Consider the following 24806-nt stretch of genomic DNA (forward strand, 5'->3'; position numbering starts at 1 on the left):
GGAATAATACAAAATTGACATGGTAATTTCTTTATTTTCACCAAAATATTTGCAAAAAATTATTAGTAAAGAAGTAAATAAAAAGGATAAGGACAGTTTTGGAAAAAAAAATTCAATTACCTTTTCTTCCCTCCGATTTGGGTGTATACAAAATTGTCTAAAACTTAGACTCACTTACCATCACTTACTCTTCCCCTTAATTATAACTCAAAAGGAACAAGATTATCCTTACTTATCCTACCTTACTTTCAATCACCCCCGTCCAAACAAGAAAAAGTAAAATAAAAAAGGAGTTAAATTGCCATTTAAAAGCGAACGACTTGTCGTGGAAGGCAGACACGCGGAGCTTTGTGGTCTATAAGTATCTTGTTGCAAGTTGCTAAAGCCTTGAAGGCAGCAGCAATGGCGACAGAGCTTGAAGAATTGGTAGAGTTTCTGTGTTCTCCATCCCTGCCAGTAAGTTCGTTTTTATTCTTTGCTCAAAACCTGTTTGCTTGTAGATGATACAGATGGACAACATACTTAGATATCCAATTGGTTTTTAAAAATTTATACTTATATCTGCGGTCTATTTTGATTTCCTAGCTTGAGTCTATTTTACCCAATACCCATTTCATTTTATTGCTTATAGTTCTCTTTATTTTAATGTTTATTTCCTCAAAAGTTTGTTGTGATTATGCTTCGCATACTTCATCTCTCTCTTGTTTTCCTCCTTGGATAAACTTTATATTGCTTATGCTTTTTTTTTTTTTTAAAGGATTCATTATGAGATTGTTTTCGTGGTGACCTGAATTTTAATGGATCTAGGTGCAGAAGGCAGCTGTGGATATTGTTCGCGACTTAACTGGGTCCCAAGATGGGTTACTTTCTCTTGCTAAATATGCTAATAAATTGATTGCCTCATTATTGCGACTTCTGAGCCAAACAAAGGTGATCTATATAACACATAAATTTAAATCCATTCTCGATGTTGTGTTATATTCCAATGATTATTCTGAACTTCACCAAATTGATCAAACATTAGGAGGTTTCTGAGTCTGCAGCAGAAGCTTTGGTGAATCTCTCACAGAACTCAAATTTAGCTTCAAAAATGGCTGAGATAGGGATGGTTAAAATGGCAATGGATCAATTGTACAAGCCAGACTCTAGCATTACTCGATTGCTTGTGATGCTCCTTGTTAATCTCACTCAGTTGGATGCTGGTATTTCTTCCTTGCTTCAGGTGATTTCTGCTGCTTCATACCATTGTTATCCATGCTCTTTGTGTTGTGTCTATATGCTTGTTCACGTGTTTATAAGCCCTATCTAAAGTTTAATCATTTATCATTTATCAGAAGCATTTATTATTATTATTATTGTTATTTTATTAATATTTTCTATTAGCAACTTCATGTTTTGTTTCAATCCTTCCATTTTGGGAAAGTAACTTTGTTTTCCTATGTCCTACATGTTACTATGCAAAGATACTAATTACTGATGAGAATTTTCCCACTTTGCTAGACTGGTGATGAGAAGATGCATGGACTGTTTGTTATGAAGCTTGTGAGATCATTCTGTCAATCGTCCAGCGAAACTAAAGGTTTGATTTGCTTATTTTCTGCATGAGTTTACTTCCTTATTAATTATGTTGTTTTCTCTATGAAATATCAGTATTTGACCTTCCAAATTACCTTTTGGTCATATCTGATAGCTAGCTTATGGCATTAGAAAATGAGTAGTATATTGTCTTTCAAAAATTGTTATGTTTATTTCAAGATTAACTTGTTTGTCCTTCAAAATTGTGTTATGTGGCTTTTCGAGTTTATGTTTTCCATAACTTTGGTCTAATAATTGGTGCTACTCATTTTCCAGATGATCCATTTGATCATGTTGGTTCCATTCTTGTAAATATATCACAGAAAGAAGCTGGCAGGAAAATGTTACTGGATCCTAAACGAGGTTTGCTAAAGCAGATTGTCAGACAGTTTGACTCACGTAGCCCATTGCGAAAAAAAGGGGTATGCATAAGTTAATCATTTAGAGTTTTAACTTGTTTAGAATACTCTCTTGAATACATGGTGGGTTTATCTATGACTATGTGTGAAGAGAACTAATGTTTCAGCCAAACATAAATAGAACTTGTTTCATTAAGAATGTCAAGTATCCCGTATTGCTTAATTTGTGAGCCACACGACTCCTTTTATATCTGAGACAATGGTCCCCTTTTGAGGTACCTTTTGGGGTGACTTAGATTTATATTTACATGGTATTAGAACCTTGTACTTTAGTGCTGGGTCAACCATGGATCTTTGCTTCATGCTCTAAATTGATTTGGGTGTAAGGTGGGTGTGTTAAGTATCCCACATTGATTAGTTAGAGAGCCATATGGTTCATTGTTTATGTGAGACAATCGTCCTCCTTTGAGTTACCATTTAGGGTGAGTTAGGCCTATATTTACACAAAAAAAAAAAAAGTGTAACATATGCAGTTTGTGCGCAGTCGCTGAAACCTGCACTTCATATTGAATGCGTTTTCTACTTTACATGTGCTTTTAAGTTTTAATTGTTAGAAATCCCTAGAAAATATTTTATTCAGGCCAACTTAAAAGGCCAGGCTCAACACTATTCCCCCCCCTTAAAAAAGAAGAAAGAATATGATCTATACCTTGGGCTATATGTGCAAGAAAATCTTGTTGCCTATCTGAATACTGGAAATGAATATTTAAAGCAAATCTAAGTCAAGCTTGAACTACCCATTGCCTATCTGAATATTGGAAATGAAGATTTAAAGCAAATCATTTAGATAATGAATTGCATTCTTATAACAGGTTTATGGAACAATTCGAAACTGCTGTTTTGAAGCTGAGAATCAGCTACAAGATTTGCTTTTGATATCTGAGTTTCTTTGGCCAGCTCTACTTCTGCCTGTTGCAGGCAACAAGGTAATCATTTCACCTTGCTTTTCCTCTATTTTCCCATATTCTCAAAATGTCATTTGTTTAAAACATGCAATAATGTTTATACTGCAGAGTGTGACATTTAACCACAGGTAACTAAATTTAATCAGTTGGTAGTAGGGGGCATTTAAGCCCCCTACCCCCAACAAAAAAAAAAAAGAAAGAAGAAAAAGACAAAAGTGAAATTCTGCAAAGTACAAATGAGATAAGAAAGTTTACCATAAAAGATGAGCTTAATGCCAAGAACAGCTGCAAGAAATTAAGGCCTTAACTCAAAGCTTATTCTATCAGTCAACCACAAAACAAATATATATTCTCCCTAACCATAAACTGGGGGTATAAGGATTTTAGGCCACCTGGCATTTTCACACTCAATTAGTTTCCATTTGGAGGAATTACGAATTAAACTTACCATGTCTAACGGAATGATTATAGTTTAACAACAGTTATTTCTGTGTTCTCTTTAATTTACCCCTACAGATAATATCATTTTCCTCTTATCCACCATTTATCCAAGACTTCCTGTGACCAACATTTAGTTCCAATTAACTAATTGTAAAAGTAGTAGCTTAATCATAACTCGATTGCTTTAGGGACAGTAGTAGCAGTTGGTTTAGAATTCCTAGAGTTCTCTTTCTTTTTAGGAGTTTGTTTTCCTATAGTTGCTTTTACTATTTACGCACATGTGGCAAAAGTTTGACTAGTTATTTGTATTTTTAGAATTTGTGTTATGTAGGATTTTATGCTAGAGTTTATGTTTAGTTAGTATTCTGCAATTTTTCATTTCCTATGTAATCCTTTCAAAAGATAATTTAGTGTGAATAAGGCCGAGTATTATTTGACCATAGAGGTCAGGAGTTCTGTCATAAAAGAGCTCCAGAGGTCCCGGGGTCTCTCTAGTAAGCTCCAAAATTTCTACTTTAAGGTTCAAGAATCCATACTCGATCCAAAGCTCAGGGACGTAACAGCCTGCTTTATTAAGGCATCTCAAGCTCTCCAATTCCTCGGGTTCTGCTTTCATGAATGCTTGAAAGCTACATGTAGGTTGACTTGTAATTTGTTATTTAATGGAGATCGCGGACAAGATGTTGGAGATATAAGTATCCCTCACGATATGATAAACCGTGACTGCGTGCGGAGAATTCAACAGGGTGAAGTCAAAATGGTATTAAAAAAGATGAGATCGAAGAAAGCAGTAGGACATGATGACATCCCTGACTTTCTTCAACAAGATTTGGAGAAGCAATAAGATGTCATCGGAATGGAGGAAAAGTACCCTAATCCCTCTGTATAAGAACAAAGACGATGTCCAAGATTGTGCCAACTATCGAGGAATCAAACTCATGAGTCACACTATGAAACTTTGAGCGAGTGATCGAACAAAGGCTAAGGAAGAGGGTGAAGATCTCGGAAAACCAATTTGGCTTTATGCCGGGAAGATCATCTATGGAAGCCATCCATCTAATGAGACAATTAACTATCGAAATAAGAAGAAATATTTGCATATGGTTTTCATCGACTTGGAGAAGGCATATGATAAGGTACCAAAAGGAAGTACTTTGGTGGGCCTTAATAAGGAAAGACATTTCCAGGAAATATATTGACATCATAAAGGACATATATGAGGGAGCGTGTACGAGTGTACGTACCAGTGTTGGGAAGATTGAAGAGTTCCCTATTACGATTGGAGTGCGTCAAGGTTCCGCACTTAGCCCATTTCTTTTTGCGTCGTTATGGATGAATTAACGAGTTCACTTCAAGACATTATACCATGGTGCATGTTGTTTGCAGATGATATTGTGTTGGTTGATGAGACGGAAGAAGGCGTGGAGAGGAAGTTGGAACTATGGAGACAAACTTTGGAATCTAGAGGCTTTAAGTTGAGCCGAAGTAAGACAGGAATATTTGGAGTGTAAGTTTAGCGGCGACAGAAGTAGGGAGACATGGACAATCACTCTGGATGGGAGGATTGTCCAGGGCTCAGATTGCTTAAGTTATTTATGAAGGATTTGAAGCGGAAGCATGTTGGTATTTAGGAAATGAATTTCAAAAAATTTCCTAAACAAACAATCAGTGTGATCCAATCACTTTGATTAAACTGGCAAACATCCGATGTTTGACATCAAATCCTTAACCATGATCATTAAATTCTTCAATAATCAAATTGATATTTATACTACGAAATTGGAAAAATGCCTTTTGTAGATTCTAATCGGGTATTAAAGCATCTCTAGTGGTGAAACCTCTAGTCAGTCCACTAAGTCGATTAGATCAAGTCTCGAAGAAATTGATTAATCTTGCTCAAAGATTGATGATAACCAAAATTCAATATCTATAATTAAGTTTTTTTTTCAAAGTTTTTGTACAGAACAAAAACTAATCAATGTATGGATTGAAGAATTCAATCCATACACACCTAGTGCATGTAACTTAATTTTAAATTATATATAATAATAATATTAAATATAATAATAATATTAAATATAATAATAATTAATATTAAATATTAATAATAATAAATCTTATTATTATATATATATAATAATAATTAATTAACAACTTAATTAATTACTATTATCTCCTTAATTCCAACAGTCAACACTTGACTATTGTATTTGGAAAAAGCCATCAACTTAAATTGAGCAAGAATAATTATTTATAAATTCCTTCTTTCAATTGAATATCAAACAGTGTTAGAATGTTTTGTCAATCCTATTGACATATTCAATTGTGTTAATTAATTAAGTAAAACACTTTTAATTAATCAATTTAACTAAAGCTTGATACAGACAACTTATAAGTGTGTGACTTTCTAGGTTCATCTTTAACTAGCATTAGAGGCATAGTATTAACTCTTAGTAAGTATATCAGGAATCTAATTCCTTGTACTATAAGTGTATCCTATATAAGCTTAACTTATATTTACTTATAGTCCTCTAAAGGTCATGTTCTCCAGCTAACACACTGCTCCATGACGTCCCAATTAAAGAATGAAGTTACTTGAAATAAACTTATAATTAAACTAATTATGAACCATCGATCATAATTTCCATGCACTAAAGTCCTTTCATTAAAAAATCCCGATCTTGACTAGAGCCACAAAGTGCCAAGCTCTAATCGTCAAGATACTAAGAAATATTGATTAAGTCTTTGATAAAATAAGACTCACATCAAGGAATCATTCCTTGATACTTATCTCATAAGATGAGTCTTATTGTCCTGGCTAGGAACTCATTCCATCAAAAAACCAATCAATAACTATCTTAGGATTTATCTCTATTTACTTAGAGTAATGAATCCTCTATTAGCAAACTCTTGTTACACTACACAACTAACTGTAGCGATTCACTGCCGGATTACCGGAATTAAGATCCCAGTACAAAGCAGGAACAAACTATAATTACTTGCGTTAGAACAACTAAGTTTCCTCAAGTTAAAGGACTATATACACTATTATGACCTAGATAATAATTATGTTGACTAGGAGTAAACCTTTGTACAATTATTATCTAACGTCACAGTTCGAACCATTCGTCTCTTCGAATGTCCACATATTTATTCTGATATCAACATATCAAACAGAATGAGATTTTCTGTTTTCGATTAATATCTCATACTAATCGAGAAAATAAATAGAGGTGATAGTTTAAGGATAGATGAGTGTCCAATTCATTATCCACCGACTATGAACATTTAAGATTATTATTTCACCAAAGAAATATATCTCATTATTATTAACTCTTAATAATGTTATCTCTTTGTAAATGGATCGGCTGGATTATCAGCTGATGATATTTTCTGCACCGAAATATCTCCTCGTCCAACAATCTCTCTGATTAAGTGATACCGCCTAAGCACGTGTTTGAAGTTCTTGTGAGACCTTGGTTCCTTTGATTGTGCAATCGCTTCATTGTTATCACAATACAAAGGGATTGGACTAACAATGGAAGGAACCACACCAAGTTCGGTGATAAAGTTCTTCAACCACACTGCTTCTTTAGCGGCACTTGAGGCAGCAATATATTCAGCCTCAGTAGTGGAATCAGCTACAGTATCTTGTTTAGAACTCTTCCAAACAACTGCAGCTCCATTACATGTAAACACATATCCAGAAGTTGATATAAATTTCTCCTTATCTAATTGAAAGCTAAAATTTGTAAAGCCTTCAATTAACATATCACCTCCTCCATATGTTAAGATCATATCTTTAGTTCTTCTCAAGTACTTAAAGATAGCCTTATCAGCAATCCAGTGAGCCATACCTGGATTTGATTGATATCTGCTTGTTAGACTAACAGCAAATGCAACATATGGCCTTATACACAACATAGCATACATTAGACTTCCTATAGCAGAAGCATAAGGAATCTTGGCCATTTCTGCTCTCTCCGCTAGAGTTTTAGGTGATTGCTCCGTGGAGAGTTGCAAACCATGTCTAACAGGTATCAATCCTCTTTTGGAGTCTTCCATTCTAAATCTCTTTAGAATTTTCTCCAAATAGAGTTTTTGAGATAACCCTAATATTCTTTTAGCTCTATTTCTGTAAAGCTTAATTCCAAGAATATAGGCGGTTTCTCCCAAATCTTTCATAGAGAAGGTAGAGAATAACCAGACCTTAACATTAGTTAACATACCAATGTCATTTCCAATTAACAGAATATCATCAACATACAAGACAAGGAAAGTGATAGCTCTCCCACTAACCTTGTAAACACATGGCAAGATTTTTGATAAACTCATAACCGTGTATGGCTTCATCAAATCTCTTATTCCAACTCCTTGAAGCTTGCTCAAGTCCATAAATGGATCTCTTAAGCTTACACACTTGAGAACTTTCCTTGGATATAAAACCCTTCGGTTGTTCCATGTAGATTTCTTTATCAAGAAATCCATTGAGAAATGCAGTTTTAACATCCATTTGCCAAATCTCAAAATCAAAGTGTGTTGCAATAGATAAGATAATTCGAATACTTTTAAACATAGCTACATGAGAGAATGTTTCTTCAAAATCAATTCCCTCCGGTTGGCGATAACCTTTCGCCACAAGCCTTGCTTTATAAGTATCCACAATTCCTTCAGAATTCAGTTTGCGTTTGAATACCCACTTACAACCTATAGGAACTATTCCTTCAGGTGGGGTAACAAGTTCCCAAACTTCATTCTTATACATTGAATCAATCAGGATGGTCAGTACTACCAAAAACAAATAACTCTTGTTCATGGTCAGTAATTAAACCATATCTATCCGGAGGATGTGAAACCCTTTCAGACCTCCTAAGAGTTGGAGTGAAGATATCCGTTGTTTTGGTAGGCACATCTGGCTGATCATTTTGCTTTGGTTCAGCCTGTTGGATTTCTTTACAACTGTTCATCTCTCTTATGTTATGAACATGGGTTTGGGATCTTGTTGCGGGACCTTGTACCCTATAATCTTCTAGGAAAGAATGTTTAGAAGTCTTCCTTCACTTATCTATCTTGCTGAAACAGTTAGGATAGAACTCCACAATCTCTGATTATTTAGTGGTTATTTCCTTCACTTACCTATCTTGCTGAAACAGTTATAGAGAACTCCACGATGTCAAGAATTAATTTGTTCGAAAATTGCTTGCTTTTGATAAAAGGAGATTTAGCATACTGATTTGTGATTGTTCAATGTGGTTCTAGTTGGTTTTTCCAGAAACAGCCAGTTCATCATTCATACAACATTGCAAGACTCATAGCACTAGTCAAATCAGTTGGATGTTGAATTTCCACCTCCACAGCTATTGATTTCTTCAGCTCACTAATAAATATTTCTACTTGTTCAGGAGTGAGCGAACTTGCTCTTGCAGGGTGTTGTTCAAATTGCCTTTGCTATTCTTCCACAGTTCCTGTCTGCCTCAGTTTTGTTAGCTCTCCTAATTTATTACTTCTGATACGCCGAACCTCAAGTGGCAATAAGTTTTGAAACCTTTGCATGATAGATTGGGTCGATCTTGTTCCAGCTTTATGAACCATAGTTGGGCATCTCCCTCCAAGTGGAAAGACGCAAGAGGCAAATCACTTTATCTTCTAGGGCTGTTCGTTGATGGCGAAAGAAATGCTCAAAACTAATCAACCATCTCAAGCGGTCTGACATACCATATATTTTGCAAAAACTAATTTGGAGTATCTTGGAACATGAGGGCCTCCTTCATTAGGTCGATTATCCTTCCTTTCTCTCCCAATACCAAGCTGATTGTCCTTCCTTTCTCCCTCTATACCAGTATTACGATTATTCTTTCTGTCTTGCAATCTTGGGACCCAACATCATTGGTGTGGCTGTCGATAGCATGGGGGGCAGTTCTTCCAGCTGCGCTTCCATATCTTGCTGCCTTGCATCATTGGCAGCTCTTTCAGCCCTTTCTCTTTCGTGCTCAGGTTTCTCCCATTCGTTATCTTGTTTATAAGTTGCCATGAAGGCTTCCAATCCAGTTGCTGTTGCAGGGTACATTGGTCTCCCATAACATCAGGCTCCAATACCAAGTTGTTATGAACACAGGTTTGGGATCTTGTTACAGGACCTTGTACCGTTTAATCTTCTAGAAAGAATCTTAGAAGTCTTCCTTTCCGCGCCTTTCTTGCTGAAACAGTTAGGACCTCTCTGAATTGTTTGGAGCATGTTGAGTGAGAATTCCATGATTTCAAGGATTAATTTGTTGGAAAATTGCTTGCTTTTATTGAACAGCAATTGCCTTTAAACAAGAGTTACAAGCAGTCCTATATTAAGAACTAAATATGGCACTAAAATAGAATCCAACTAGGAAAGCAAATCATAAATAGGAAATACAGAAACAATACAGACTCTCAACTCTTAAGGAATAAAGCTGATTTGTAACGATTAGGAATTTCTGGTAGTAGTAATTAGGGAAGAGAAGGATAGAAAAGAAGAGAAGAAAAGAGAAGAACAGAGATTAGAAGAAGAGAGGAAGAAGGAAAGAGAAAGCAAGGTTTCATTAATTTCCGGTAAGCCAAAATGCAGCCTTTGATGGAACATCCAAACATTTCAAAATTGCTATCTCTACCTTCATTATGAAAATGGGAAATCCTTCCATGTCAAGGGAAGACATGAGTAACCAGCATACACTATCAACAACTAGTTCGTGCTCCTAATGTAATTGAAGGACTGCTTTTCCAACTGTAATCATCGGCTCCATTATAATAGTAGCACTAAGTCCATTGTCAGTTGTTGGTGACAACATTTGTTCAAGAGCACAAAACCCCACCACATGGAGAGGCTGAAAATCAGCACCAATTGCATCATATTCGCCATGGTTTTCATCTAACATCTTCCTAAACCAGGCCACCCTAGGAAACAGACCACTATCATAATCAATTGAGAAAACATCTATTCCCTACTGACCTTTCTTCTTACTATTAGATGATGTCTTCTTCTCCATCTTATTATTAATTGAAAATCCATAAGACAATGCATACTTATCCTTATCTACTATTTGTTGCTTTAACTATTTGTTGCTTTGTTACTTCCTTAGTTGCTATAGCATATGCTACAAGAGCTACATCAAAATTTGCCAATTCAATAGGGTCTTTTCTCCAGGTGCCTCCATGATAAATGAAGAAAGTCATATTGGCTTCATTTGCAACTTTATTCTTCAATTCCCTCGCCATAAAATTAATTTTATGCTCCTATCCATTGCCCGGTAATACACAATAACACCATGATATAGATTATAGTAACTACCAATTACTAATGCTCTCAATGGCATTGCATCAACTCCCGAGGTGAAGGAATTCTTCTATCAATTGTACTTAGAATGCCAGTTGTACATATTTCCTCCTCCAATTTATGTATCACCGCAGCTTCCTTCCCTTCTTCCTCCATGTTTACTATGTATATCTTCTTTGGAGTACAGCCAAGGTTTTTCTGTTGGACCACTTGAGGTAGACTAGTTTCGGGCAGGATTTTCAATTTGTTTGGGGTGTTTTGGGTCCAAAGTGGAGTGGTGATGGGAGATCTAAAGGTTGGGTTAGGTTTCTGAATTGTTACAGGTGTTGGGCCGATTTCAGCAGAGATTTTGGTGTAGTAATGGTTAGTTTTAGGCTATTGTTTTGGAGTAAGGGGAGATCTAAATGTAGGATTGGGCTTAGGAGCCTCAATCACATCATTGGGAGGGATATCCTGAAAGTTAGCTTGCTTGAAAAGATCTATGGATGAGTATGAACTTGAATCAAACTGATTTTCAGGTTTCAACCTGTTAATGAAATAAGAGTTGGTATGTTCTTGTTTACCTTCTCCGTTTGAAGCTCAAGAATCTCCATAGTAGCTGTCTGCTATGTTGGTGCAGCTGGTCAACGATCTCTATAGTTTTTCTATGCAATTTGAAATCTGCCTGCTCAGACTTTTCATCAAAGAAAGGATCTTAAACTCCTCTAAATTCTGGAATCGATTGAATCAAGTTTGAGAAGGATTTGCAGATTTGTTCATAATTTTCTTGTTGCTTCTTGCGCGTCTCCCGCGTCCCCCAGCCGTACATTCCATTTGCTGTTCAAAATCTTCCATGGCCGGAGGAAAGACGGCTCTGATACCAATGTAACGATTAGGAATTTCTAGCAGTAGTAATTAGGGCAGAATTGAATTAGGGAAGAGAAGGATAGAAAAGAAGAGAAGAAAAGAAAAGAACAGAGATTAGAAGAAGAGAGAATCGCAGGGTTTAGAGAAGAGAGGAAGAAGGAAAGAGAAAGCAAGATTTCATTAATTTTCATCTGATAATCGACACGTTCCTAAGGAAGAGACTAAATAGGGAAAAGCTATGCTGACGTGGCAGCAGTTACCATAGCAATACGGAAGAGCTATTTTACAGTTATTGTGTAACAAACTCCTAATAAGAAATAACCACTAAATAAGCAATAATAAGACAATTAACTCCAAATTAATAGCTAAATAATTCCCTATGATATCCCTTAATAGTCGTGACATGATTCCTAATTTTTAATAGAATAAAAATATTAAAGAAATAACAGAATAGTAAAGCAGTTGATTCCCTAACATCTTATCCCTTGCTTACAGAAGTTTATGATATTGTTTTTGCTCTTCCCAGATATACAGTGAAGAAGACACGTCAAAAATGCCTCTTGAGCTTGGTAGTGCACTCTCCATCGATCGAGAAACGTGTGATGACCCTGTAATTCGTGTTCAAGCACTGGAGTCTATATACTTGATCACATTGCAGGTAAAATTACTAGCATCTGTGTGATTTCTTATTGAAATGTTATCCATTAAGTTCATGTAAAAGGAGAATATTTCAATGTGCTAATGTAAAAAGAGCAGAAAAAACAGAGGTAAAAAACAATGGTAGAATATATGGAGGGATATGGGTATGTTTTATTATTCTTGCTGATTTTGCATTGGTTATCTAAAATAGAGGTGAACTACTAAGCACATATTGTGACTTGATTTTGTGTTGCCAAATAAGTTATGATATTTTGGATTCAATCACAGGAGGCTGGTCTAAGAGCCTTTTGGTCTGTTAATGGAGCTAGAATACTACAAGTCGGTTATGAAGATGAGCAGGATCCTAAAGTGATGGAAGCATACGAGCGAGTTGGGTCCTTGGTATGTAAAATTCCAAAATAAAAATTGTTATTTGTATGGTGTTAGCATCTTCTTCTAGTCTGAGGTTAAATTAATTTCTTTTACAGTTGGTTCAAGAAAGTGGGGAAGCATAGCTCCTACGGGGATTCACCACAAGATTTAGATTCGAGAAAAGCATTGGGAAAGGGTGTCTTCTATGGTTACTTTGTTTTTGACAAAGTAAGTCTTACTTTCTTTTTTTCACCATTGGATGATGGTGGACTTTAACAAAGTAAGTTCATCCAATAGTAGTAAAAACAAAGTAAGACTTACTTTGTCAAAAACAAAGTAAGCATAGCCTAACCCATTAAGTATGAGGATGATTTGTTAGGAATAGTGTAATTGTTATTTTAGATGGGAGTTAAGAGATGAACTGTGTTATGAATGGATCATCACCTGTTTGTGGTTATTGTATTGAAAGCACTTTACCAATGTTTTTGTTAGTTTTTAACTGGATCAATATGAGCTAAGATGATGTTGTTTATTAGTTAATTTCTGTAATTTATTATAATTATAATTATTATTTATTATAATTATAATTATTTATATATAATTTTTTGAATTTTTTTTTATCTAATTCGTATAAAAGACAATTTTTTTTTCACATCCCAACATATGTTTGTGATTTATTACTGATAAAATAACGCATGTGTGAAGTGTAGATGACAAGATTCATAATTGAGAAGATAATTTGATGAATTATTTCTTAAATTTATCCAATTTATCAACGTTAGGGGTAAAATTGTTTTTGGCTTCCATCGTTAGGGGTAAAATTGCACAATTTTAGACGTTAGGGGTAAAATTGCCCCGGATCCAAAACGTTATTAGTATTTTTGCACCTTAACCCTTAGTTGTAATAAAAAGTTAACAGTTTGTATTCATTTGAAAATTTATATTTAATTTCATATGCTTTAAAGTGTATGTAAATTTGTGTTTGTATGTAATTTGTATTTTTAATTTAAATTAGACTCATTTTTATTTAGTTTTATAAGTTCTTATCGAGCAGAGCTTTTATCAAGTCAAACTTTTATTTGATATTCAATTTAGTTTTATCTTTAATGATATATTTATTTATTTATTGTTATTATTATTATTATTATTATTATTATAAGCTTATTAATGTCTAATATTATCATCAAAATTATTTTAAAGTCTAATATCATCATTGTTGTTAAGTTCGGTAACATTCAGTTAAGTATTCAGTAACATTCAGTTCAATTCAGTTCAGTTCAATTTTTTTCAGCGATAAAGAACAGAACCTAAATTGTATGTTTCAACTAAAAATTACACTTGTTTTCTAATACTATTTTAAAAGTAATAATTGGCAACAGTATAAAGATAGGATTTTGAATACGAAGAAAAGTCAATTGTTTCTTGTTTCAAATTTCACTCAGATATGTACCTTATTAGGGATGACAATAGGTAGGGTATATGCGGTAGTGCCAATTTCAAATCCTTATCCGGTTACTTTTTAATTATCCGTATCCGTCTCATTACCCTAATAAGTATACTTTTTGCATTCTATACCTGTCTCATGTAATTCATGGATATCCACGGGTACCTTAACTGCTAAGAATCAATATATAAAAATTTAATAAAGTATAAATTTAATAAATCATCAATCTAACAATTGAACAAATTGAATCTCGATGAATAAGAATAAAGCAACATAATGATTTCACTAAATGGTTGAAAAACAAAATGGTAAAATTTGAATATCGCATCTTACGTCTAAAGAATAATAATATTTTTTAATATATAAAGGATTTATAACGGTACCAGGTATCTCAAGGGGCATTTCCATATCATTTTATGCACGATATAGGTAGTGCGGGATAGCCGCGAGAACTGTTGTCATCCGTGTACCCCTACCAACTTTATTACTCTGCTAGTGAATTTGCTTTGATAAATCAATAATCAATAGTAATAATAATAATAATAATAATAATAATAATAATAATAATAATAATAATAATAATAATAATAATAATAATAATAATAATAATTCCCTAGTCAGTGGAATATGCCATGTTCAACGATGGTTTACTTTTTGTTAACATTTTGATTTGGCGCCTAAAACTTGCCGGGAAATTCCAGTTAAATGCAGAGCGCGCCAAAATAAAAGAAAAATTGGAAGAGAACTGTTTCCCGCTACGTTCTTCAGTTTATATCCCGCCTTTTTGCCTCCATTTCAATACAAAATTCTTTTCCTTTCTTCGTTATACAAAGATCAAATCATAAGGCCATTAAGCGATAAAAAAAAATGGATCTTTCAGAGATCGCTAAAAAGCTGGGTCTTTCAGATTCCAAGCACATAGTCCGAAAAGCAGCAGAGCTCCGGCGCCTCTGTGACGTACAGTTCGAGTCCTCAATCATCGGAGTTGTAAGTTGTTATTTTGATCTTCCAATTAATTTGATCAGGCTTGTCTGTAATGATCCAAAGAATATTTAAAATTTCTTGTAGGGAGAAGTTTGTAAGGCTATAATCTGCTTAGAAATTGCGGCCACAAGGTATCCGTTATCCCCTTTTGATTATAAGATTAGGTCTGTGTTTGTGCTTATGTGTTGTGGTTGATGAATGTAGGTTTCAAGCGATATTTGATAGGCAGAGTGCTATTAGACTTAGTGGAATGTCAGAGAAGGCCTATAGCAGATCCTTCAATTCGCTGCAAAACAGTCTCGGTGTCAAGTGAGTAATGAAGTTGTGATGTAAATGGGGTGATTTGTGGAATCTTAATTGAGTGGGTTTGTGGTATAGGACAAAGCTGGACATTAGAGAATTAGGGATTCAGTTCGGATGTGTTAGGCTGATTCCTTTGGTGAAGAATGGTTTATCAATGTAAGTTTAATTTTCATTTTATTGCTAGGTATGTGTTTGTGAAAATGCCTCAGTCGGCTTGTGTTTGCATTCAGGTATAAGCAACGGTTTATTGCATCCTTGGGAGCATCAAGGCGTGCAAGTGCAGACTTGAGCCGGCCTGTGTTCACTGCAGTTGCTTTCTATCTGTGTTCAAAGAGACATAAGGTGTAGTAAATGATTGAATGAAAAAGAATCAAACTAGTTTTTGTGTTTTAGGCTTATTATGTTTCTTGTACACTCACACAGCTAAAGATAGACAAGGTTAAGCTGATTGAAGTTTGTGGAACATCTGAATCTGAATTCAAAAGTGTAAGAAAATCTCTTTTATTTAATTAAACTTATGCTTTTAGTTAGAACAGAACTAACTAACTGGGAGGGACTTGTGTGACAGGTCTGTACCTCCATGAAGGATATCTGCCATGATGTTTTTGGGATTTCAAAGGAAAAGAAGGATCCGAAAGAGATCAAGGGCAACCGAGGTAGTAGCTCTTTTTATATACATATATATATATATATATTAGGTTGAATGTCATTAATTGATTATTGTGGTTGCAGAACTGCTGGATGTGTTACCGGAGAAGAGAAAATATGAGGATGGTGGTTATTTATCTGATGATGGATCAGAGGTACTACTTACTTGGTTGTTTCATAATCTTTAGTTAAGAAAGAGAGAGAGAGCTGATATATGAAATATGTTGTAGCTTTCAAGTCGCAAGAAGCAGAAAGATTGCAAGTCCTCAGTTGAGAAAAGCAAGGCAAAAGGTAAGCTTGATTCTCTTCTCTTCTCTTGGATGAAATGAAATGACACTACTTGACTTGTTATGTGTATTTCCTCAGGTCCTTGTAAACGTAGCACCCAATCTACTCTCGACTTTCTCATACTACAGAGTTGAAAGCCCCCTGGAGCTGGAGCTGTACATAGGATTATGTTTCTTGATTCTGACTACAACTGATACTTCTTGTTATGTTATGGAGGGACTTACTCATACTCTAACTTTTATTGTTCAGGCCATCAAAATTATATTGTAAAATGTTTTTTTTCCAAATATAAACATATGGGATTTTTTCATTTTAAATTTGTTCGAAATTATTTATTTTCTTACCAGAGATCATGATGTTAGTAAATAATAAAATTGAATCAGATTTTGTTCTCATAGTTAAGCAAGATGTCCTTAAATATAAGGATAAAATTAATTTTTTTTCTTTAACTTTTTACTTTTTTTTTTAATATCATTAGTCAATTTGGCATGTGTTTGCTAACGGAATGAACCTTAAAGTACCAGTTTGTAAAATTTTAAACCACAAAGGTGCCAATCGAAAACAGGTGTAACCACAAGATTTATTTTTGTACTTTTTCCTATATTTAATTTACCCTAGAAAATCATCTCTTAGTATTTAATAAGGTTAGGATTCCTCCAAGACAGAGGAGTTAGTGGATATACCATTAATTAGGTATGTGATATTACACTATTTTCCATGAATACCGTAGAGCAATGGAACATTCAGACTTTTAAATGTAACTGTTAGAGTCAAGTGACTCGATCAAATAAGGTTTTAAAGGTCATCCACATTTTGACACATGTCCATGTTATGATCAGCAAAATTACATGTGCAATTGTTGTAACCGTTGTTGGTTTTCTTATTAAATGTCAATCACGTAGTAATGTATCCACATTTAGGTACACAATTTAGATCTTTTATAAATACATGGTACGTAGTACTCTAAAAGTATTCATTCTTACTTTGTTCACCTAAGTTTACATAGACATCAGAGCGTGTCTTAAACACTTAGTGGATCTAGCAAGCTCAGTCCAGGTTCTTTCACATCAAAATGGTGTGGCGAGTGTGGAACTGAACAAATTTATGCCATGGCCTAGCTAAACATCTTCATAATCTCATTGACCTTCGATATTTCTTTTACATCAACTTAGACAACTAGGAATCAATCTTAAATGGATGCAAGTGACAAGCATGACTCCATTACATGTTCTATTGAACATCATATCGTCCATAGCTTCCCACAAAAGAGAGATCTATCCACAGATTTCCATTGTGATGCAACTCAAAGGAGGTTGAAGGATTGAGATTTTAGCCTTTATCACTAAAGGTATCATCACTTCCGAACACCATCATCATTTTATCAAGTCCAGATCTCCCAAATGAAAGAAGGCCATTCGACCAAATTCTGTTGAATCTAGTCTACGAAATCTGTTAGGCACGGAAATGACTACAATTAAACATACCATTTGTGATAAATTGGGGATATTATAGGCGTAATATTGCTTAAAAGAAGGACTAATTAGTGTTTTATGTAGATTTGAATTGCTAAAGTAAAAAAGGCTGTTATACAGCATGTTTTGCAACAACCAAGAGAGAAGAGCACACTTTGATCCAGCGGATAACGCTGCGTACTGATGACGGACAGCGACGTAACAAGTGGGCAGGAATGGGCAGAAATGGGCGGCGAAGTGCAACATGATGACAAGACCAATCGACTCTTGAGTGTTCAAGAGTCAAAACATACTACCACCACTTTTAGCAATCTCCTATCTTTTGAACAATCTTTCTATTTTTGTAATATTTAGTTTATTTTGTGTACTCTCTATCTTTTTCCCTCATATTTATATCGGCAGTGGAGGGAAAAAGAGATATACTTTTGGGAAGAGAGATAATTTTGGTACTGAACAATTTTAGATAGAGAAGCTCTCTACGAAAGACATTATGACTCCTTCCATGGAGTTCTGTAGATACAACTCAGGTTGTTCACTCTTTAGATGAGTGAGTAGTCGTTTTGAATTGATTAGGTCAGCAAGGGCTGATTATGTAAGTCTTCTATTTTCCTTTTTAATGAATTGATGACTGGTGTTGAATTCTTGATCAGAATCCTTCCCTGCGGGGGGCGTTGTTGGGTTCGACGGAGGGAAGCTCCGATGCCAAAGTCAGTATATAGTAGAAGAATAAACTGTAATGACAAAGTAGGGTTTAGGAGAGCGTGAATGTGTACCTCAATAGCTTGGGATGTAAGCTATTTATAGTCATTTAATCGTAACTCCTAGTAACTAGAAAGTCTCCATTAATGCCTCATTAATGGCGGTTACTGATCTCATTCAAGTATGACCGTTAGCTCATTAATGGGTTATTAGTTGCCTTTATTGAGAATCGGCTCAACCGTTCGACGGGCGGATCAAGGCATGATGGCGAGTCTCCCATAGGTTTGACTATGAATAGTGTGTGGAGGAATCTATGTGATCCGCCACTTTGATGGCTTGCTCGATACGTCGTAGCTTTCCTGATTGTCCGAATACGAGGTCGTTTTGATAAATATCCTTTTAAATCCCATAAATGATATCCCGATGTTATCAGAAGCCCCCCCAAAGTGACATCAAAGTCCTTTAGGGCTTTTGAACTTCCTGGCGTGCCGTCAAGAGCTGACGCATTTATTATATTGCTCTGTTCTGAACCATCCACCGCGCGACAGGTGTCCTGGACGCCCTGCTCGAGGTAAGCGACGACTCCTTTTCAAACTCTTCCTTTCTCTTTCTTTCTCATTTACTAAATTTCCTTCGATTTTTGCTTGTGTTTTTCCAGAGCTTTTCATGAGTCAAGAACCTTTGAAGCTTCCGATTTTCCATGTAAGTTAACCTTCTCGCCCTGTTCTTGTTGTCATCTGGGTTTTTATGAGTTCCTCCTCTGGTTCTACTACTGAACTCTTCGATTTGACCACTTCCTCCGAGCCTTTGTTTAGTTGGACTTCTTCCGAGAGTTCTAATTCCTCCGAGAGTACCCCTAGTTGCGATTCATCTGAGTTACGCAATACGGTGAGGGAGCGTAGGAATCGCCGTCCCTATTTAATTAAAACCCAGAACCTTTTCACCGCTGTAGCTCATACCGCTCCGGCGATAAACCCTAGGACTTTTTTCGGAATGGAGGCTTCCCCTTCAACTCCGATTAGAAAAAAGAAGCCTCATGCGGAGATCACTCCGTCTCGTATGAGCGCTGCAGATCTTGCCGATTTGGCGGATCGTTATCCGTGGATTAAAAACTATGAGACCGAATTGGCGGTTGCTCATCAGCGACCCGCCTGTCCCCCTAGGGGATACCTTTCCGTATATAAGAGTCATGTGGAGAGGGGATTCCGCCTTCCTCTTCCTCGGATGATGGCGGATATTTTGGAGTTCTTCGGGATTACCGTCTGCCAGCTGCATCCAAATGGCTGGTTGGACATTGCTCTAGATTGTTTTTTAGCTTCGAATCTGGGGGTAACCTGTACTCCCCGCGTCTTCCGATCTCTTCACAAACCTTCGAAGCGTCAAACCGAATCCTTCGTCACCTTTGTCAAATTCAAAGGTTATTCGCCTTTTAGTGATAAGATGTCGAACGTCCATCTCTGGGACGAAAAGTTTTTCTTTGTCAAAGTGGAAAAGAGCGAATCTCTGGGATTCCCGTTAAACTGGAACGCTAAACCTCAACATATGGCTGGGGACTTGCGTATACTGACTGATAGTGATGAAAAAGTGTTGAACCTCATGAAGAGCATCAAAACAGATTTCTGGACATACGCCGATGCTCTGGAATTTATGATGAACGACATTCCCTTAATCCGTCGAGTGGGGACCGAGATCACTTACGCGAAGTTTACTCAACTTGATGAAGGTAACTTTGTTCCTTCCTTGAACTTTGATTATTTTATTGTTCCCTTGTCAGGGGTTTGTCTGAAGCCAGTCGCGCCCTTGTAGAGAAGCGTAAAAAACAGAAGGAGCTTGAGGCCCAGAAAGATACGCAGGTGGCGAATCTCAGTAAGAGGGACGAGAAACGCCCTTCGGAGAGTGCCGCGGATCCCCCTAGTAAGAAGGCGAGATCAGCCACAGTTGGTGGAGAGAAATTGCTGGCGAATGCCTTGAAAGCCGGGAAGCCTAGGATGGACTGGCTGAGTCCCAACCAAGAGCAGGTACGACCGTCTTACCTTTCTTATTCTTTGGCTTATAGATCCTGATTTTTTGCTTGGACAGGTGATCAAACCTGGCTTGGGGAAATACTGGCTCACCAAGTATGGTGCCAAGGGGTCCCTGAGGAACGAGGCAGTTGTGAATGACTTGGATGAAGCCATTGGCCAGCTTGGAGAGGTTCATGAGAACCAGACTAAGTTCTCGGGGTCTGATCATGCCAAGATGGGGAAAAGGGATCTCCTTTCAGTAAGCTTTCCTCTTCTTGTTTTACATTTTTGGATGAAAGAGTGATCTCCCTAAGGGAGACTTTGTTTCTTAAACGGTCTTTTTACATTGTCAGGCCTATGCTCATATGCGTGCAATGGAGGCGGATCTTCTTTAGGGAGTCGCGGATAAGGCTACTATCCGGAGGCTGGAGAATGAGGTAGCAGTGGCCAATGCTAACGCGACTGCTGCCATTGCACTTAATCAGAAGAAGGACGATGAGATCCGCAATCTGAAAGAAAAGATGGAGAAGGACGCGGAGGATCACAAAGCTGATCTGATGAATACGGAGCTTATGGCGGGTAGCCGAGCGTACTATTATGGTGAGCTAATCATGGCCTACGTTAGAGACGCCTACCCGGAGATTGACTTTGTGGATCAGGAGTACGTGGTTCTCGAGGTTGAGGATGCCTTTAGATATGACAAAGTGCCAAATCCTCGTGACTTCATTCGTGACCAGGTTCGGAAAGCGCTTAAAGGATCAGATGAGGAAGTCAAGCCCATCGTAAACCTTGACGCGGATGACCTTGATGAGACATCTAAGGAAGCAGGGGATAAGGCGGATGCTGTAGAGATCAATGACGTGGCTCCTCAAGCGGGGATCATTGATATAAAGAAGGAGGTCCCTTTGAAGGATGCGTCTCTTGAGAAAGGATCCCAAGAGGATAATGTTGTGAACATTTAATTTTGTTGTAACTAAGTACAATTTTTACGAGCCTTTTGGCCTTTAATTTATATGCTTTATATCGTTTAGCAAGTAAATTTCTTATATTTAGGACTTTATTTTGCTGGTTCAAGGTAGGTGGCCAGCCGTACCTTGGAATGTGAGCCTTTTTTGAAGGCTTTGAAGCTTTTTATTCCTTTTGAGGAAGTTAAGCTGCCTTAGGCGATCGATTTGCTTCCTATCTTTGAGGTCAATCGATCTGCCGCCAGGTCTTGAAACTCTTCTTTGGGAAGAGTATTTGAGGATGTAAAGATCTCACGTCTGAGAAATGTTTTAACCCGGTCTCTGACGGTGATCAATTATTTCCTATCTTTGAGGTAAATTGATCCGCCGCTGAGATTATTGTTCTCCTATCTTTGAGGAGAAGGTAGTCATGCCATGACAACATTATTTTACCATGGGAATGCGTTTGTTGCCTCCCCTTTTTGAATCTAGAATATTTATATTGCTGCAAGAAAATACTTAAGAAAGAATTTACAAGATGAAAATTTCTCTTTATTGGATGGCGATTCGCCTTATTACAACAAATTGGCCTTATGTGTGAGCCTCATTAAAACCTTTAATAAGAAAAACCACATGGGATAAAACCTTACTAAAGGAAAAAGAGTACTCAAGACCTTGGTTACATTTTACTCTCTGGCGAAATACTTGCGAAGGTTCTGAATATTCCACGTCCGTGGCAGTGTGTTCCCCTCCATATCTTGGATCTTGAAAGTGGCGGGCCCGATTTTGGTGACTATCTGGTATGGTCCCGTCCAGGTGATTCCCAACTTTCCTTTACCCTCCGTGGATTGAATTTTGTCCGCCTTTCTGAGCACTAGATCTTCCAGATTCAGATCCATAAGCTTGACGTGTCTATCATGATAGGCTGCGATCCTCTGTTTGTAGGTAGCCATCCATGCATACGCTTTTTCCCTTTTCGCTTCCAGTTGATCAAGACTTTCCCTCAGCCTTTGTCCGTTCTTGTTTTCGCAATAGAATAAAATTCTGTCGCTAGGGACCTGAATCTCTATGGGGATCACAGATTCTACGCCATAGGAGAGGGCGAACGACGATTCACCTGTTGCTGTCCGAGGAGTGGTCCTGTATGCCCATAGGACATTCATCAGCTGATCCGCCCAATTTTTGTTATGCTCCCCCAGTCTCTTTTTTATGCCTTTGACGATTGTTCGGTTTGTAACTTCAGTCATCCCATTAGATTGGGGGTAGTAAACCGAGGCGAACCTGTTTTGGATGCCTTGACTTTTGCAGAATGCTTTGAACTTTCCACAATTGAATTGCGTCCCATTGTCAGTGATAATTGTGTGAAGGACTCCGAATCTTCCGACGATATTATCCCTTACAAACTCGACCATCCGCTTTGCGTTTATAGAGGAGACATCTTCGGCCTCTACCCACTTCGTAAAGTGATCCACATCTACTATCACATATTTCCTTTGTCTCTTGGTAGGAGGAAAAGGACTGACAATGTTGATTCCCCATATGGCAAAAGGTCGTCCTTCGATAATGGGCTTTTGTAGGTGCTTAGCCGTGTGGGACTCATTTGCATGGACTTGGTAATTGTGATAGGTCTCTACCAGCTTCTGAGCATCGAGTTCTGCCGTAGGCCAATAAAATCCAGATAACCTGGACTTTTTCAGAATAGAGGCGGATGCTTCATGGGCTCCGCAAGCACCTTCGTGTAACTCCTTGAGGATTTCATGTCCCTTTTCCATCGCAACGCACTTCAACCAGGGGTGTCCAAAAGAGTTCATGTACAGCTGGCCATTAATTATGGAGAAGTATACCGCTTTTCTTACCGTCCGTCTGGCTTCCTCTTTGTCTTGAGGCAAAGTTCCGTCTGTGAGATACTGCTGGATCGGCGATCTCCGATGGCGGATATAAGGAAAGCTACGACTTCTGGGGCGAATGCCGGTCTAGTTTTTACTTCGAATGGACATTGTAGGTCCGCCCACTGATCTTTGCTTGAAGCCAGTTTAGCTAGGTGATCCGCTTCCGTGTTTGATCCTCGCAGCACATGAACCAGCTCCCATTTGGTTTCTTTGGTTTCTAGATGGTTTAACAGCTTTTTGAACTCCTCTACATATTTTACCAGAGTTTCATCTTTTACGTCAAAGTTTTTTATCACCTGGTTGACCATTAGCTTAGAGTCGCTATAGATCACAACTCACTCTGGCGTAATCTCTTTTAGCAGGCGTAGCCCCAGTATCAAGGCTTCGTATTCTGCGGCATTATTTGTTGCAGGGAACTCTAACTTCGCAATATAATGTAACTTGATGTAGTGAGGCCCCTTGATTACCACGCCTATCCCTGCACCTTCCGCTGAAGAAGCGCCATCAATATACATCCCCATTCCTCCACTTTTGGCTTAGGAAGGTTTACACCCTCTTCAGTGAATTCGTTCACAAAGTTTGCCAAGACCTGGCTTTTCAAGGCGGACCTGCCTTCATAACGAACATCAAATTCGCCCAGACGGATCGCCCATTCCATCAACCTCCCTGAAGTTTTTGGCTTTTGTAATACCTTCCTCATGGGTATGTTGGTGCGAACGATGACTGTGTGTGCTTGGAAATAGGGTCTCAGGCGAATCGAAGTGGTGACCACAGTCAATGCCATTTTATCCAATCTTGAATACCGAGTTTCAGCATCTTTTAGGACTTTGCTTACATAGTAGATCGGATATTGTTGGCCATCTTCTTCCCTTATCATGACTGTACAAACTGCTTTATTAGTAACAGAAACATACATGTACAGATTCTCACCTTCCAAAGGTCTGCTCATCAGAGGTGGTTCCGAGAGGAAGCGTTTGATCCCTTCGAAGGCTTGCTTGTAATCTTCATTCCACTCGAATGCTTTCTATTTTTTTATCACTTCATAAAAGGGTTGGCATCTACGAGCAGAACATGAGATGAATCGACCAAGTGCTATGATCCACCCATTAAGGTGTTGCACCTGTCTGACATTTTGCGGCGCCTTCATGTCCAGTACAGCTTTGATTTTATCTGGATTGGGACCTACCCCTTTCTGGCTGATCATGTATCCCAGGAATTTTCCATAAGTTGCCCCAAAAGTACACTTCTCAGGATTTAGCTTGATGTTGTGATGGCAAAGGACTCCTAAGACTTCTCTTATGTCCTCTGCGTGCCTCTCCATGGTGGTGCTCTTAATGATCATGTCATCCACGTAAACTGAGAAGTTGTCACCCTTCCTTCCTTCGAATATCTTGTTCATCATCCGCTGGTAAGTAGCTCCAGCATTCTTAAGCCCAAAAGGCATGACCTTGAAGCAATAAGTCGCATGGTGAGTTACAAAGGAAGTTTTGATCCTATCTGATGGCTCCATGAGGATCTGGTGATAACTCGACTTCACATCTGTGAAGGAATATACTGCATGTCCTACAGTTCCGTCAACTAGGATATCAATGCAAGGCAAATGGTAGTTGTCTTTGGGACAAGCCTTATTAAGGT

At 37.4% G+C, this 24806-nt stretch overlaps 2 protein-coding genes across 2 annotated transcripts; both read left to right on the forward strand.

The window, feature by feature from the left end:
* The first annotated feature begins 305 nt into the window (after positions 1-305).
* LOC136218465 (uncharacterized) lies at positions 306-13098 on the forward strand. Its single transcript, XM_066005347.1, has 9 exons — positions 306-456; positions 808-930; positions 1025-1222; positions 1501-1579; positions 1852-1997; positions 2807-2920; positions 12013-12144; positions 12414-12527; positions 12614-13098. The coding sequence occupies exons 1-9, from the start codon at positions 403-405 to the stop codon at positions 12638-12640; spliced, it is 987 nt and encodes a 328-aa protein (XP_065861419.1). The 5' UTR covers positions 306-402; the 3' UTR covers positions 12641-13098.
* A 1531-nt stretch (positions 13099-14629) lies between these two features.
* Positions 14630-16514, forward strand: LOC136218466 (origin of replication complex subunit 6). Its single transcript, XM_066005348.1, has 10 exons — positions 14630-14928; positions 15010-15056; positions 15130-15234; positions 15304-15384; positions 15459-15570; positions 15652-15714; positions 15797-15884; positions 15961-16031; positions 16107-16167; positions 16243-16514. Exons 1-10 carry the CDS (start codon positions 14809-14811, stop codon positions 16296-16298), a joined length of 804 nt encoding a protein of 267 aa, XP_065861420.1. The 5' UTR covers positions 14630-14808; the 3' UTR covers positions 16299-16514.
* Positions 16515-24806: the final 8292 nt, after the last annotated feature.

Source organism: Euphorbia lathyris, chromosome 2 (assembly GCF_963576675.1).
Source record: "Euphorbia lathyris chromosome 2, ddEupLath1.1, whole genome shotgun sequence".
Taxonomy (NCBI): Eukaryota; Viridiplantae; Streptophyta; class Magnoliopsida; order Malpighiales; family Euphorbiaceae; genus Euphorbia; species Euphorbia lathyris.

Bases quoted from the DNA above. Each gene is read 5' to 3' on its own strand.
- LOC136218465 (XM_066005347.1), top strand. From the start codon at position 403: ATGGCGACAGAGCTTGAAGAATTGGTAGAGTTTCTGTGTTCTCCATCC. The intron at 1,580-1,851 runs GTTTGATTTGCT...CTCATTTTCCAG, and splicing joins ATCGTCCAGCGAAACTAAAG to ATGATCCATTTGATCATGTT. The intron at 12,528-12,613 runs GTATGTAAAATT...TTTCTTTTACAG, and splicing joins ACGAGCGAGTTGGGTCCTTG to TTGGTTCAAGAAAGTGGGGA.
- LOC136218466 (XM_066005348.1), top strand. From the start codon at position 14,809: ATGGATCTTTCAGAGATCGCTAAAAAGCTGGGTCTTTCAGATTCCAAG. The intron at 15,571-15,651 runs GTGTAGTAAATG...ACACTCACACAG, and splicing joins TGTGTTCAAAGAGACATAAG to CTAAAGATAGACAAGGTTAA. The intron at 16,032-16,106 runs GTACTACTTACT...AATATGTTGTAG, and splicing joins TATCTGATGATGGATCAGAG to CTTTCAAGTCGCAAGAAGCA.